The sequence below is a fragment of the Triplophysa dalaica genome, chromosome 3, assembly GCF_015846415.1.
Source record: "Triplophysa dalaica isolate WHDGS20190420 chromosome 3, ASM1584641v1, whole genome shotgun sequence".
NCBI lineage: Eukaryota > Metazoa > Chordata > Actinopteri > Cypriniformes > Nemacheilidae > Triplophysa > Triplophysa dalaica.
In genome coordinates, this window is record NC_079544.1 from 17,053,834 (window position 1) to 17,071,551 (window position 17,718).

The 17,718-nt window shown below is 39.0% G+C and overlaps 1 protein-coding gene across 2 annotated transcripts in view; it reads left to right on the plus strand.

The window, feature by feature from the left end:
* Window positions 1-17,718, plus strand: part of LOC130417454 (uncharacterized) — a 136,207-nt gene that overhangs the window by 58,098 nt on the left and 60,391 nt on the right. For both annotated transcript variants that reach the window (XM_056743017.1, XM_056743016.1), the window contains 2 exons: window positions 14,506-14,800; window positions 16,593-16,712. In XM_056743017.1, coding sequence (XP_056598995.1) covers window positions 14,506-14,800; window positions 16,593-16,712 — 415 coding nt within the window. The remainder of the gene's footprint in view (window positions 1-14,505; window positions 14,801-16,592; window positions 16,713-17,718) is intronic.

Consider the following 17,718-nt stretch of genomic DNA (forward strand, 5'->3'; position numbering starts at 1 on the left):
ACGGTCACAATCTAATCACACAAACAATTACAGCACTTACAGAAACTTATTGTGTGACTGTTCATTTTCTTTCAAATACGTTGACATTAACAGCATGGTAAATAAAAAATACAGAATAGATGTGTGTGTGCGTCAGTATGGTAAAACAGAAGAAAATAACATGTGCAATTTCAAACTAATGACCCAATACTTTCCCAAAACCCTTTCTTTTTTCTTGGCCAACCAACAAATCACAGTCTTCAAAAGACATAGCAACGGGGTCAGCCCCGCCTCCTCACTAAGATAAAGTGTTCGTCTTTTCCTTGCTCAGAGTTGCTCTCAGATTGGTCCTGAATCACTTTTAAGCTAAGACTCCTACGCAGAAGTTTTCAAGCTAAATTCTTAATATTCTTAAATTCTAAATTCTAGAGTCTTAATACGGGAATACGGGCCCAGAACGTCTTCGACCTAAACTTTGTGCAGCAAATCCAGTGAGCTAACAAGAAAGTCTCTATGTCATCAGTCTGTTAGGAATGGAAAAACATTTACTTTTTACTTTTAAATTCAAAAATATACTTACATTTTCAATACCTTAGTACGTATTCTTATGGAGAGAGTATGTGTTACCCCCTTGGCATGAGACTGAAAGAAAAAACTGCTAAATAACTATTTGTTTAATAACAAATTTACTAAAGTCTTGTAGTACCTCAGAAGCCTCCTCATAGATCTCTAAGAACACTCTGTTTACAAGATTCTGTAAAGAGCTTTGATCTTTTACTTTCTTCGCATCATAATTTGAAATCCTCTCATAAAAACACCATCAAATGTTTTACTACTAATACATAACAAGATCCATTTAAAAAACCCTCACTCACAAATACTTGATTTCTATAATTTCAGGGCAGCTCAGCAGTCTCCGCTTGGATGGCTTTTGAAATAGTAATTTGATACACTATATGACCTAAGTATGTGGGCACCCTCATCTCATTAACAGGTTTGGATATTTCAGACACGCTTGTAGTTCAACTCTGTCCCAAATGGCGTACTTGACACGTGTCCATGAAGTCGGCATGGTGTCCCATTTGTCATTTAGGTTCCATAAGGGTGCTCATGAGGTGGGCTCTACAGATTTAGAATAAATTGGCTCGCTGCCCCCATCGGTCAACATCAGTCTGACCTTACTGATCGTTTCACGTGTAAGTGAATCCCTGCAGCTATGCTCTAACATCCAGAATGTTTTGGAAAAGACTCGAAGCTATTAAATAGCGTTAATGTGGGGATCAGCTTCCTATTTGTGGCCACGCTTTTTAAATTGATTGGTGATTCGTCGGACATTCTCTTCGCTTTTCCGCATCGCTGAGAATGTGAATCAAAAAATTACAATTTACTCACTCTCAGATTGCTCCAAACCTGTATACATTTCTTTATCCTGCTGGACAAGAATGAAGATATTTGGATGAATGTCAGTAACCAAACAGATCTCATCCCCTATTGACTCCCATATAATTTATTTTCTGAACTATGGGGAAATGAGATCTGTGAGCTTACTGACAGTTTTCTAAATATCTTCATTTGTGCTCAGCACAAAAAAATGTATACAGGGTAGGTACAACCTAAGGGTGGGTGAGTAAATAATGACAGAACTTTCATATTTGGGTGAAAGATCACATTAATATCATGTGTGTTTGTATGTTAGAGACGCAATGATTGTATACAGTAGATGCCCTTTTGTTCCTACCTAATGCTTAGACGCTGATCGGGTAGGACAGGCAACCTGTAATGTAATGCATTTTATTTTCAAGCTGTTCCTTAGAGGAACAACACACTGCAAGCGCAACCAGCTGCCGAACCCCTGCGCTCCTTCCGCAAGCCCCGCGGCCCCCGGAGCTGTCATGAGGTATCCTCACTGATGCTCACTGAATCCACCTGTGCTTCTCACAAAGCACACTGCATTGTTTGGAGATCTGAGACAATCTGTTGATAAAGCCTTTAACTCTGTTCAACAGGAGCATGCTGTTGCATCGCGTTGGTTTTATTTGTGTTGAAAAAAGGAGGTTAGGATGGCACCGTGGAGCTCCAAGCTGGCGAAATCGAGTAACCTTGGAGCGTGTGCGAATTTCGTGCGGTGCGGGCATTTGCAGGGCTGGCACGCTGAGTTATTATATTTCTCATTTCTTGAGCACTCGGGGAGCATCTTGAATATGTTAGGTGTTGGCCGGGGTAGGTACTTGCTGTCGCTGGCATTTTAATGGGGTGTGTCTCTTGGGGAGCCAGTACGGCATAACATGCACGATCTGGCCACACATACACGGCTGCTACCTTCACTCTTTTACAACTGAAGCCAACAAGCTGTGTTGTTCCGAACAGAATTAAATATCATCAGTAGAAGTGATGAGTAAAAATGAGAGGAAAGTGAGAAAATATAAGAATGTTACACAGAAGATGAGAGACTGAAAGAGAACATGACAGGGGTAACAGTCGCAGCAAATGCATGCTGCGAGCGAGATCATCACTAATAATTGCAGAACGTCGCTTTCAAAACGACTTTGTCTTTTCTTTGACTCTGTCTCGTGCAGTGAAAATCATTTAGCCTCCGGGATGGTGCTCAGCAGGAGAAAGAGAGCAATTAGAGGGAGAAAGAGACTGACAAGAGGATAGAGGGAGAGAGGGAGGGAGAGAGAAAGATAAGGACACAGGTGAATGATAAAGGAAGAGATGCAGGGTGGAGATGAGCAGCAGGATGGGCAACTGGGATGAAGTATGGTGGAGAGATGGGTTGGGAATGAGTCGATGTCATAGAGTTGATGCCGCAGAGCAAATGAGATCTAAATGCATTTGAGAGTAGAAGGACAAGACAGAGAACTCATACAGTGGGGTCCAAAGAGTCTCAAACCTCCGGTGGAAATTCTTGAGTTTTGTACTTTGTTTTGTATTTAAGCACATCAAATCTTCGAATTTGAAAAATTTGCATTAGTTTCATTTGTGTATTTATTTATTTATTTATTTACTATATAGAACAATTTCATATATGTATTTATTTCATCATGTATTATTGTATTCTTTAGTAGTTTAGTAGCAATGCTTTTTGGGTGAAGGACCTAACATGGTCACCAAAAGCTGAATCTTATGTATTTCTTAGTTATTTTTCATCACAAATTTATATCCTTAATTTTTTTTTTTTAAGGTTCGTATTGCTGCTGTCCTTCGGAAACCTTGTATCTCCATATTTCGTGATTAAAATTTTTCGGCCATGAATTATTATTATGACTTCTTTTTCGAAGCTCCTAGCGTCTGTTTTACATTATAATCCTATGGAGTAAACCATAGGATTTTTAAATGCCCGCGCCGGCATCTTTTTCTGCAGCTCAGGGAATCTTTTTAAGTTGAAAAAAGTTCAACTTTTCTGAAAAAAACACCCTATGACAAGCTTGACCAATGACAAGCGAGTATGTGTGTGTCGTTTCCGTAACAACATGCGTGATGAATAATATAAAATGGTGGCCGAAACGACGGTTGGAGCATCATTTTGTATAAATGTAAGTTGAACTTTCATTTTCAATAACTTTTAAATGCATTTCCATCGAAAAATTTGTATTGTAGTTTTAAAGTTGTGATTAATTATTGCAAAGATGCTCTCTGTTTGTAATTGAAACAGACTTCCGTTATGCTGCCTATCTTTTTCTCTGGGCTGCCTTCGTGCACAGACGCTGACGAAGAACTCATGGCGTTTGGCTGGCTGTTTGTAACCAAATGCTGCCAGCGTTCTTTTTAATAAAAAAAGCGCTTTTGCCAACTTTTTCTTGTCAAAAAAGACATCAAGTGTGTTCATGGCCTTACTGTATGTTTTTCACTGGGTTGTTTTTCAAATATCAAATCAATAAAAAGTATTACAAAGTTCTTGTCAACTTTGACAATCCAAGTGTACAGTGTTTTTCCAATTCATGAAAATCAGGGCATGTAAAGCTTCAGAATGACAGTGATATTAAGGTTTAAAATAGATTTTAATTCATACTCTAGACTTTTCAACAGGGACCCCACTGTTCAAACATCTCTGCATTTAGCTTTTATCCAAAGTGGCTTAAAAAAGTGAGACAAACAACGAAGGGATCATCTTAAAGCAAAAATATTAGAAATGCTACTTTTCAACATTTTGAAGGAAACATGCATATGATGTGAGAAGACAGAGAAAGAAGTTCAGGAAATACGTTGAAGATGAAGTTAAGAAATGCGTTTGGTTTTATTAACTGAAGGGCTTTGTTACGAACCTCAAAATCTGCCTCTTCAGCTGTGCTGCATTTATCTGTAAAACAGAGAAAGGAATGCATGGAAAAGAATTAAGAAAGTGTGCTGGTGCGTAGCAAACATGGAGAGAGTAGGATGCATGAGAGAGGGAGGCAGAGAGAGAGCAAACGGAGGAGGTAGAGAGAGAGAGACCGTGGTTAAATACCATTTTATTATAAACCCCTGCGGAGAAGAAATTCAACGTGTTTCTGTCCTGAGAGTAGGAGCTGGAGGGGAGGAGGAGTGAAATTCAATGAGAACATGTCTACGCCATTCTCTGCTGCTCTCTCTCTTTATTCTGTTCACTTCCTCTCCCTGTATATCTTGTGAATCAATATAACACCACTCCACACACGCTACCTGATCAGGGCTTGACAGTTTCTGTATTTGTTTCTTCCTGTACCCACACTTTACCACACAGGATAGTTCAGAGTTCAGCTGCATCGACACAGTCTAGACAAAAGAAATGAAATTTCTCACCAGTCCTTTCATGTCTGGCTAGAATAAAAGCTCTAGAGGTGCTTCATTGTCAATGATTTCAGCTGGAGGACCGAAGGCTTTGCTCATGCTCAGACCAAGAATTGGCTGTGATGAGGGGTTAACCATGATTATGCATAGGCCAGTGTGAATACATAGCGTGACCTTGAGCTAATATTTATTCTCTGCCCTCTCAGCTGAGGCTGTCCGTCCGCTCTACTTAACCGTTTCTGTTGCCCCTGAATGAGAGCACTCCCACCGAAAGAAGAGAGCGAGATGAAAAGAGATTATTAGACGGGGATATGCCCGAAGGGTAGGGGGAGGACTGATCTTTACCATTTTATACTGTTGAAACATGAATTTGGTGCAGATTAATGCAGAAATTTAAAAATACATGCGTGCATTTTTCAGATGTGCATCTAAATAACAGACTGCATATTATAAAATTATATTATGATTGTAATTTTTTCACCCTACACATATCTACGAAACGCTATATAATTAACTCGAAAATGACAATGAACTATAAAGAAATCGAAATGAACTGTATTTTAGTGATGCAAGTATGAAATTAGCCCATGTTCAGGCTGATTAAAATATATGGTATGATATCTCTTTTCTACTCTTGAGATGTTGAACGTTTGTTTCAGACCACTATGGTTTGTGATTCTTGTTACTTCCACTTCAAAGTGTTTTCCTCTTTACCTGAATAGGTCATGGAAATGACCACTTGTGAACGGGCTGAAATCTTGGTTAAAATACGCTCAAATCAACATTTCTCCAGGGACCGACTCTTGCTATTTTTGAACTGCACACCACTTTATATGCAAAGTGTCTTGGAAAAGTGCCAAGCTATTGTCTGTAGTTTTATTCATACGGGCTACATAAAGACAAGCTAAGAATCATGTAAAAGGAATAAAATCTCTGTCTCTTACAATTTGGTGATGTAGAGTTTCTGGCACAGGATAGCTCATCCTGGCAGCGGTCGGCAGAAGCACAGAAGTGAGCAAACTGCCCTTTAAATGCACATAAGAGATTTACGTCACAATCGCTGGCCTTTTTCTGCCTATTTGCTCTCTTTTAAAAATATATTGAAGTATATAAAGTTGAAGTTTATAGCATCTCAAACAGGCCTATTAAATATAAACACGATTCATAAAAACAACCACACACTCTGCCTCCGTCTTTTGCTGATTATGGGAATAACCACTAACATCTGCATAAAAACTGTGTGATAAAGCGTGCTTTGATCAAAAATGATGTATGAAGGAGGCTGAATATAACAGCAGCAAATTGAAAAACTACTTGCTGACTGGCTTGCACAGGAACAACACATGTGATCAGCAAAGGCGGACATTACAGTTATATTATGTCATTTAGAAGACGCCTTTATCCAAAGCGACTTATAAATGAGGTAAACAATGGAAGCAATTGGAACAACAAAAGGACAACAAAAAGCATAAGTGCAATAAAACAGGTCTCATATAGCCTACCAAAGTATACAAAGCTACGTTATTTCATTATTTTGAGCGACACTCAGTTGATGGACGTTGAGTGTTGAGCCAAGCTGAGTCAGATGGCATTACATCAATTTCGGTTCAGCCTGACAAAAACAACACGAACAACAACAACACCTCGGCTCTCAGACTCAGCACCAGCAACTAACCATAACACCCCTACTAACTTGCTAAGGTCATTAGTGTAAGAGTGTGGGTGAATCTGGGCTGCAGTCTGACTCCTTTACAGCATTAAGACTTGCAACCACGGCTCAGTTCAACTTGTGAAGGCATCTGCAAGGCAGCTTTCTCACTACTTTTTTCAGTGCTTATGGAGGTGAGGGTATATGTGCACTAAGCAGTTGCATTTTAGTGTGTGATATTTTAGGGAATTCAAAACATTGCTTCCTTTTGCCGTTACGTGTCTTACAAGGTCTTATACGAGTCTTAAAGGTCCGCTGTATGAAATTTAGCAGCAGTTTAGGGATACTTTAGAAAGAAAATGGTGAATTCCTTGCAAGGGAAACTACAGTGTATGTAGATAGAAATCGATCATTCTATGGTAATAAAAACAATGCGTTTTATTATGTAAGGTTTTATACACCTCTGACATAGTTATCGATATTATATTGCATTTCTGTCAAAAGATCCTCAAAATAGTACACATTGGACCTTTAATTTTCAAGTCTGATGAATTCTGATGGCATGCATGAAAATTTGGCATTAAAAATGGTTTAATAAATATATTTTATATGTTCAAAATATTGGCATATCTGCGTTCGTTATTGTCTATGATATGGAGCAGAAATATGAAGAGGGACGAACAAAATATATTTCAAATAGTGCAGTCAATCGATTTAAAAAATGAATCTGATTAATCACACATTTTCCCTGTGATTAATCACGATTTATCGCACTTAACATTAATGTTTTTAAATATACTTTTACATTCAAATAATTTCACATTTAATCTACAAATTAATGTGGTAACATGAGATTTCTTTAACAACATAATTTTATGAATGAAAGCCAACGTTCTGATATTAGTACTGCAACTGATGTCTCCATTAAATTGATTATATTAAATTAAATTATTAATTATAGCCATTCAACATTGAAGTACAGTATAATTGAGAGCTATCATGTCTATCAGGTAGGAAATATACAGAAAATTAAGTTATCAAACACTTTAGAGTTCTAAATTAAATACGGAATTAAAGCTTTACAGAAAAACATTAATGAGAGTAGAGTCACAGCAGCAGGTTTGCGCATTTTGCTGCATCACACAGCTAGAAGCTATCTATCTATACTGAACGCGTCATGGCAAAGTTTCAAATTGCGCTTAATAATAGCATGCTGATATAATGTAAAGCTAGACAAAGGATGACTAAATAAACAGATGCTGCATTAAATTGCGTTAAATATTTTAACATGTTAATCTGAAAAAAAATAAAGCCGTTAAGGTTGACAGCCCTAATTTCAAAGCTTTTGCTAAGATTTTGTGTTCTTTCATGAAATTTGTGAGTGTTGCGAGAGAACTCTAAATATGCTCAGGGGAACGCAAAATCTTTGCATGAGCATAACATAGTTTCTTAGGGAATTGCAAAAGCTTAGAAATCTTCTTTTCTCCCATCTCCACCACGTCCCTTAAGGCACTCCATGTAATGGGACTCTGGGAACTAAAGGAGGCCAAATAACATAAAAGGACGAATTGACGCGGTGTAACGGACGTCTGAGCATTCATGGCAAATAAGAAGCAGATTAAAAAAAGCATTTCATTTAAGTTCTAAAATGCCTAGATATGTTATAGTTTGTGTCATTGTGTCTACTGAAGTCTCTCATTTCTGCATGGATACATAAACGGTTGCAACACTAAATACACTGTGCACTACTTACAATGAAACGCATCTTTTTTTCTCACTCGTTATAGAAAACAATGCAAACAGCGCTTTGTCATTCTCAGTGAATTCATCAAATTGCTCCTCCCACAGACGTGAGCTAAGACCCAGAGAGGAGTGTTTAAAGATCAACCTCCTGTTATGAAGTTGTCTTCTGAGGAGGCTGGGGTGCACATTGATGTAATTCTATGTGTCGGCCTACACCGGGGTAAACAGTTTAAATAATTCGCCAGTGTCGATGGGCTGGCAGGGCTGATGTTAATTATGTGTCAGTGATAAGGGCGCCGCTAGAGCTGCGTCCATCTCCCAGTTGCCGGCGTTCAGCTGGGCCCTAGGGCTGCAGGTGCAGAGTCGCCTGGCAGAGGAGATCGGCTGAGGGATGTGGGGTCGGTTTTAGCTGGAGGCCAGACAGATGGAAGGTCAGTCTGGGTGAGGAGACACAGTCACGCCTGCTCTTAGTCATGCAACAGGGCCAAGAGAAGAGAGCGAGCCAAGCAAGGTCACCTCGAATTGGAATTCTTACTCACTGCACCTGCAAGAAAAGCCTGTCATATTTGCCAGCACAAAAGCGCCATGGATTCTAACAACTGTAAGTGATAGTGTCCTTTGGCGGGATGATTTTGGCATTTGCCAGCCTTTCCCTGATGTTCTTCTGTTGTTGTTATTTACATAATCATGTTATTATAAATCTTTAAAATACATCAAGTTTATTTGAGGCTCTCAACCAAATGTCTGAAAAGGATAATTCACCCAAATTTATAAATGATGTCATTATTTGTGAACCCTTATGTCCTTCAGAATATGTATATGACTCTTTCTTCTGTGGAATCCAAAAAAGATATTTTGAGAAATGGCTCAGTGATTTTGTGTTAATTTTATGGAAGTTAATGGGTGCCAGCGATGTTTGGTTACCAATGTTCCTTAAAATATCTTCTTTTGTGTTCTGCAGAAGAAAGACATACATATTTGGAATGAAGTTTGTCTGTAAATTATTCAAAAAAACTTTCTGGGCGAACAATTCCTTTAAACAACTTCCTTTATTGGTAGAGCATTGCATTTGCGGTAAAAATGCTGTTTGTAAATGTTTTTATTCTGCTTTGTTTCATGAGTCAATTCTTTGAATTTGTTTGTATTTGTGACAGTATAAACATTTTACACTATTTGCCCTGTAAAAACCTTATAATAATCTTTTAGATAAGCCCGCCGCTAAAATGCTTTAGAAAACAAAATGAACCATGATTGGTTGATGGACAGTATATGTCTGTTTCAGTCTATGTAGCCGTTTCTTGGTCAGTATTAGTTGAACTGAGCACTGGACCTTTTGCTCTTTCAGTCAAAGGTTTTTGCCAAGAAAGACTGTGGAGTTGATTTTGTATGAGAAACAAGTGTGTGAGCCTCATACAGACCTAAGCAGCCGAGGATTCTCTCCCATCAGCCTTAAAGCCTTTGATAAGATTCCCCGGTGGCATAGCGCGATTGAAACTCATAACACGCCGAGATCTGTGTGTATTGGAGTGTGTGTTTCTGTAATGGTTCTGTGTGTAGATGCCTCTGTATCCAGGCCACCGCATTGCTGTTTAGAGCAGTCAAAACCCATTTCATATGATGGCTGAAGTGCCATTTTCTCAAACACTGTTTCTACCAATTCGCGACCCGCTAAATAAATCTGCCCAGGAAAACACATTCATTAGGTTAATGCACAGATGCAAAACGTGTTTTCCCTCTCGATGTTTTGTGATTTATTGTGCTGCAGAAAATGTGAAATTGAGTATACCCAAATAAGTTATTTAAGTGATTTAGAGGTTGACACAGAATATTTTTTCCTACAGTTCATGATTTATGGTTATTGCCAAAATATGAAATTGAGTATATGAGTGTAAGAACATTACTTTATAATATAAGTAATTTAGTTGATTTAGGGGCCTGAGGATAATGCCTGTGTGTTCAAAGGAAGCTGACTGGAGTTGTCCTTGGCAACAAGATTGTGTGGCTGAAATTTACATGGCTAATTTGAATGCATATTACAGACACCTGGATGTGACTTCATAAATAAGACCTTTTTTTGATGCGGAATTATTTAATGTATAATTCAGTTGCATTTTATAATTCAGTTTTGGAAACGATTGTCAGGTGATGAATCCTTTATGGACGTGTCAGCTCAGTTCAGCTGTGTAGATACTATACCTCATTTAGTACTGATATTCATATCTCGACAGGCCCAAAATTAGTGCAATGGTGTTTTTTCCATGCACGTGGTCAGACATTCGCTTGGCAGTGTTATTGAGTGTGTCTGGACTTGCATCACGCCATGTGTCTGTCCTTGAATTCGTTGTGTTTGTTGTGAGTAGTGTCACCACGGTGGTGTTATTGGATGTGTAAATCACTTGACGTGTCAGTGGAGGTCATGTTTATCAGGTCAATTCCAGGGACAGAGGATCATGCTCCTCTCGTTCCCTGTTGCTCCACAGAGGGGATTCTCGCTCTCCTTCATCATTCCACCATCGCCGGCATTAATGACAGCAGCAGCTTCATTAAGGGCCTCGTTAAGCCTTGTCATTAAGGCGGGTCATTAAAGCCCCTCGCTAAAAACCTCGGGCTCGGAACGACAAACTGCCGGCAGGCTTGACTGACCTAGAGCTCAAGGCAGATTTAATGAAAGGAATAAGAAATTCCTGAGTCCCAACACAGCAACAGTTTTATAGGTTTCTGCCACCTAAGCAACAGAACTCAACACCTGGTACGGCAGCTGTGTGGATATTTGAAGGCTATAACCCTGGAGCTCTTGAACGTTCACTGACGCTGAGCAGGAGTGAGGCTGGTTAGTTCCTGGATGGAAGATGTAAAATATGTTTAAAAGATGTTAAAAAACACAAAAATCTTTCATTGAGCGAGTACATAAAATGTAAGTGCAAACTTGATTTGCAACAGAAAAGTTATCATAAATATTTATAATATAACTATTGTGTGCTCTTTAGGTCTGTGGGATGATGCAAAGATGATGCAATTAATTGTTTTTTTATATTTTATATTTAGGTTTATATAAAGCGGCACTATGTAGGATTGGCCTCTTTGTCGCCATCTCAGTTTGTAATTGCTACTGCAGGTGATGTGCGGAGGTATTTCTTTACATGAGTTGTGATTCGGCACTGCTCAACTCCACGGACGAGTCTGATATTTTGAGTCGTGGCCTGTGACAGCGCTCCGGTTAGAATCTTCAATGTACATCAATCAATGTACAAATACGCATAATAAACACAAATAACATGCCAGATGATATAACACGAAACAAATAAGAACATAAATAGGCTGTGTTGAAGTGTTTTGATATTATTTTGGGTGCTGGGTTATTTCCATACCTTCCGTTTCATGGATACTGCCGTAATGCGAACCGAACAGAAGATCCCCGTACACAGGTCTTAAATGCTGACAAGTACGATCATAAATCATTGTACATCATACAACTATATATACTATATGCAAAGCCTTGCCATCATATCCAGGATATAAGTCCGTAAGTTTGAGTAAAATAACAGGCTTCACTACCGTGCTAATTCGCGCCACATGAAATACAGATGTGGGGAGGTCATTTCTAAATCACACGAGGTCCCTAGATAATACAAATCCTGTGCGAATAGGGCTTATATTACAAGATTTATCATAATGAACGTAAAGAGAGAAAGAACGATGAAACTGTACCTGTCTGTATTAACACAACAAGGGAGCTACGGTTTTTGTGTTATCTTTTGAAATAATGAAGTGTTTTACCTGTTCAGAAGAAATAGTCATGCCTGCATCCGTTTTAAATCATTTCAGATCAGAGTTCACACCACCTTTGAAATGCCTTGCCAATATTAATTCTTGTGTTCGCACAAGTCCAATCAGATTCACTTTTTCTTTGTAAGCTGTCATCAGTTCGTACTTCATTTTTTTCACAATTGATGAATCCCCAGATGTCAACGCTGCTTGCTGTTTAAAATCAAAAGTACTAAACACCGCCATAAATAATACTAAAAGTTGTATAAAATCCTACCCAACAGTTGTGAGTACTCGCTCAAAATTGCCTGTCACTAGCAGCATCCATGCCCTGGCTAGCAGCTGGATCCTCTTCGTTCTGTGTACGAATGTGACGGAATGACGCATAGACGAAAGAGACCAAATAAGGATCTCCGGGAAAGACGACCCGACAGGGCAAATTACAAACCATTACAAGCTTTCCTTAGTGAATCCCGGAAGGGTAGTGACACCGTTTTAAGCACATTTCTTTCATATACTTGCTCAATAATTTAGTTCATTTTTACACAAAATAACTTACTGCCACTTTAAGAAACATGTATTTATTCACGATTTTTTTTATAAAAAACAACAGCACCTTCTTTAATAAATAACTAAACAAAGTTAAATAATCATATATGCTGTCTGAGCTGCTTGTTATTGGGATAAATTAAACATCTGTATTAAACAAGCATTTTTGCAAACATTCTTATTGCCGTATTGAGTTTTATTGCTGAGTAAACAGGGAAAACGCTATAGAGCTGGTTCATTGACGTCACTCCGCATTGAAAGTCGCGGCATCTTGGGAGGATGGCTGATAGTGTGTTCAATTCAGTGTTTTGTTTTTCTTTTTTGATTAGGAAATTATAACTATGGTAGGTCGGTCTTGTGTTAAAAACTGCAATAGCATTACGCAGAGTCGTTCAGGAAAAGCCCATCGTTTTTTTCACCTTCAATATCACCACATAACAAACAAAAAACAAGTAACAGTACAAATTCACTGCATAAATGACTTTCTTACTTAGACTTTTATTCTTGTTTTCCAGTGAAAATGTCTAAACATTCTTAAATCAAGATGCATTTTCTTGATGAGTAAATTGACCTAAGAAAATAAGTCTTGTTTTTAGTAAAGAAAAATCATTAGTGGTCTGCATTTTGTGGAAATATTATAAGATCAGGGCATGATAAGACAGCTCAAAAATTAATTTTAGTCTGGGACTAGAATTAAGCCTTGTCTGTGTAACCGGACATCATAGTTTAATATAAGTTTGTGATTTAGACCTACTGCATTTTTCAATCATTTCTTTAGTAAACTGAGTTTGACACCACAAATCATCCTAACACCTTGTAGTAACCAGGAAAATATTTTTTACTGAATGCCATAAAGCTGTTTGACAGTACAATCAGAATCTATTTTACGTTTAATACACAGCTTGTGCAGCATCATTTTGGATCAGTTTTATTTGGGACAGGGCTACCCTGCACAAGACAACACAAGAAAAATAAGCAGTGGTTGGTTGAAATGAAAACTCAGTTTAAAAGGGCATTCACACTTAATGTGATTTGTAGTGACAAAACGACCAAAGTCATTTATTTTCAACATGAGCGAAGGAGAGCGCTGGTGATGCAAAGTTAAACAGCGTTCAGTTTTTGCAGAAGCGCAGTGAAACGATACACACGATCACATGATCTGACACAGTTTACTACAGTTCAGTCATGATTTACCTTTTTTACTTTTTTTACTGTTCACTCGATATCAATGGTAGTCTCTAGCATTTTAAAAGCTCTAGAAGAGAAAACTGCCATCATATTGAACACAACAATATTTTATCATTGAGTTTGAAGTTAAGTTTATTCTCATAGAGTTTTTCTCATCGCTGCCCACTGTGTGATAGGGAACTCTTTAGAGATGCACGGCGACACGACCACATATTGTGCTTCCAAATTTAGTCTGTAAAAACCAATGAATATTCTGATTCTGAACTACCCATTCTGATTCTATTGAGTAAACATGCTCAGCTCTTTCATGCTCAGATGCCTAAGAACGTAGGACATGCTACCATTTGTTTTCCAAACTTGCAGTGTGGCACTTTTGTAGAAGTTGTGATGTTAAGGGGTCTTTTTATGCAGGCGTATTCTGGTCACGTAGACGTGGTAATGAGGATGAATGCTGATGCGTTGGCCACACTTCCTTCTGAACGTCACGCTCGCCCTACGCAGCCCAGTCTTTGTGCCATTAGGGTGCACTGCAGGAAGGCTCCTTAGCTGCGGTCTTCCACTGATTCAATAACAAGACTCCACCTTCGATCAATGCCCGAGTATGAGCGCTTCACGCTAGGCTGTGGGATCATTACCGCCCATCTGTACTGTCTGTGAATGAGCCACCGAAGTCATCATCGTCAAAACAGTCTTTATTTTCAGATTGATCTCATGTTTGTGCTTTGATCGATGCAAATGACTGTTTGATGCACTCTGTGTTTGTATTAGCCTTTCACAGTAGTGATTTTGACCTCTGCGTACTCTATAATCTTCAATATTGGTCTTTGTCAGCCAGTGGCTTTTGTTTGTGAATCTCTTTTCTGTTTTCTCTCTCTCGATCTCAGCTTCACACCGACATGGACAGAGGTGATGGACGTACTAAGTACGTGCTGCGGGGAGAGGGGGCGGGGTCAGTTTTCGTGATTGACGACAAGACAGGCAACATCCATGTCACCAAGCCCTTGGACAGGGAGGAGAAGGACGAATACCGGCTGATTGCCACGGCAACAGACAGTCAGACAGAGCGTGCCCTGGAGCCTTCCTCCCAGTTCATCATTAGAGTGCAAGATATCAACGACAACCCACCTGTCTTTGAGGACGGACCCTACAGTGCAACAGTCCCCGAGATGGCAAACATAGGTACTGAAAGAAAACATACGCTAATCACTGCTAGCATGTTCCTTCTAATGTCAATAATATTTGCATAAAACAAGTTAAAGATTCATGCTGAGCCCATAGGCGTAGATGGGAGGGGGGGTGCCATAACTCATTAGTTATGCAAGTGAAAAGTTGCACTTTTAATGATTTCTCATTAAAGCATTAATGGTTTCTGCAATATATTAACAGATTTTACACAAAACCAATAACAATCATATAATAAACATAGAGTCACTTAAATATCTGCATTGTATCACAGCATGAAGGTAAACATTGGACTGGCTATTACAGTGTAGATATTTCCTCTGTATACTATTTCTTGTGTTACAAGCAATGTTGATGTGAAAACTCTTAGCAATTTAATGCAATAGTTTTTATTTGACAAGACATCCAGATGTGAACATTACCATATTTTTGTAATGTAAATTAAAAGTGCTTATACAAATTCAAACTAAGCATGTTGTTCACCCCTCTGTGAAGCATTTAAATCAGTTTGGTGATTAAGGTTGGCTAAAACGTACTCGTTTTATATCCACAACATATGTTACCTCGTGTGATGAGGTAAATCAGGTAAAGTGAAACTCACACCACTGGCAAAGCCAATGCATAGAAAATGTTGATTCCCCAAATTCATCATACACGCTGTCAAATAAACAGCCAAGAAAATGCTCTCTATAATTTGCAGTGTTTAAATGTTAATGGCGCTCAGTCGGCAAGTTACCTCTTTCGTTTATTGATTTTGTGTCTTGTGTGCTGCGGTTCAAAATATTACCCCTCTTCAGCTGTGCCATTTTGTTTTTCTGAAATGAGTTTAATTAATTTCAAAGGATCCCAACAGCAAACAAGATCACAACTAAAATATTCTCTTTTGCTGGGGTAAACTTAACCGAGCTTCATTCATACCTAGTATTCCACCAGTGTGAATGCGTTATCAGTTTAAATTGTGGCGTGTTTCTTCAGTTCCACTCAGATTGAATATGAATAGATTTCTCTGAGTCAGTGCGTGTTGCATCAACCGAGCAGTATCATCTCTTTTTGATCTGCCTATCAGATCGTACGTTTACTGTGGAAGTCTCTCTCTCTCTCGTCTCCTACCATCTTCCATTTGCCTTCTGCTGCTCCTTAACTACCTGTGAAAGATCTGTAATCAGACTGCACCCTCCCCTCAACCCACAAGCTCTCTCGTGACAATGTCAGGCCTTTGATGTCAGAAAACAGCAACAGCTGCTCCCACAAATCCCTATGTCTCTGTGAGCGTGTGAAGCAATGCCTCATGGGAAACGTGGTTCTCTTTCCATTGAACATATGTATTTTTGACTCCTTAACATGAAACCGACTGTTTGATTTATTTGGTGGGGGGAAAAGTCTGTATTTGTCAGGAGTGAAGCAGAGCTGCGGTACGTGAGGGAATTGTGGGAAGAGGAGAGTGTGGCCGCAGCGACAGACAGAGAGATTGAGAGAGGGAGCAAAAGGGAATTACTGGAGGAGATGAAGAGAAATAAAGTGAGACGGAGGCAAGAAAGAGAGAAGGTGTGCAACTGCGGGAGAGAAGAAAGCGAATGCTGTATTTGTGTCTCTGCTGCAGGCGGAGAGAGAGAGAGAGAGAGAGAGGGAGAGGGAAAGATGAGTAGAATCTGTCAGTCTTTATAAAGACATTTGATGTGCTTGTCCTGTGATGACCTGCTATTCCCATGTTTGTATGCACGGTATCGATCATCCTTTATTGTTTCTCTTGTTTTATCACTTTATTTCTCTCTGTCTCTCTCCGCCTCAGGGACCTCCATAATCCAGGTGACGGCTTCAGATGCAGACGATCCTACGTATGGAAACAGCGCGCGGCTGGTGTACACACTGGTTCAAGGGCAGCCGCACTTCTCTGTGGATCCCCAGACAGGTATGTGTTGCATTTGTTTTGGATTTATTGGATACTCACCAGGGCTTTTTATTTCCCTTCCATACTCACCCTATTTTAGTTTAGCTGGTGACTAGAAAGGCTTTCTGGGGTGCTCTCTGCTCCTCTTCTTCTCATCGTACAGTAACAAGTAAAAAATCTCTTGTCATAAAAAAACCCACTAGGCCAAGAGAAACAGCTTAGAGAAACAATGTTCTGCTATCATTTTATTCACAGTTGTCAATGTAGAACATGACTTAGAGTCGCTCCTTAGATTCCCAGTGCCCTTCAGCTCTAAGTGTCCAAAAGAGCATTCAGCTTTAGCAAAAAGATTAAAATGTCTTCAGTTTAATGTTATGCTGTCTTTAGGTCAGCCTCTGTCCCTGAATGCCCATTAGAGCCATGCTCTTTTGCTTTAAAGCCCCGATCTTGTCCCCGGAGTTCCCTCTCACCCTGTTATCCCTTCATGTGTCTGGTTCTTTTCCCTCGTCTTTCCTCCCTCTTTTCAAGTTAATCCAGACTGATTTGGCAGAAATATATTCACACTATCTGTGCCGTCGTGCTTCTAAGAAATGCTGCGAACACAAACTGAAATCTCAATTCTGAGGGCTTAAAAACAAAGTAGGAGCTTGAAAATGGGATCCTAGCACAGGGCTATTAAAGGAACAGTTCACCTAAAAAGGAAAAGTCTGTCATTATTTACAATCATGTTGTTCTGAGCTGTATGCTGTTATTTTGTTCTGTGGAGCAGAGAAGTCGAACATTTTAAAGGATTTTTATAAACTTTTGCTATACCATGACAGTTTATAGTTAGAAAAAACAGGCTGTAATATACTGAAGGCTAACCCTGAATTTGGCCCCACCTAAACCTTAACATGTTTTCATCCTTACATAAAAAGTATCTTAAAAATCTAAGATTAAAAAGAAAACTGTCAATGAATAAGGAATTCTTATATTTTATAGATTAAAATATTAAAAGAGGTTCATAATATATTTTTCATGTTTTCCT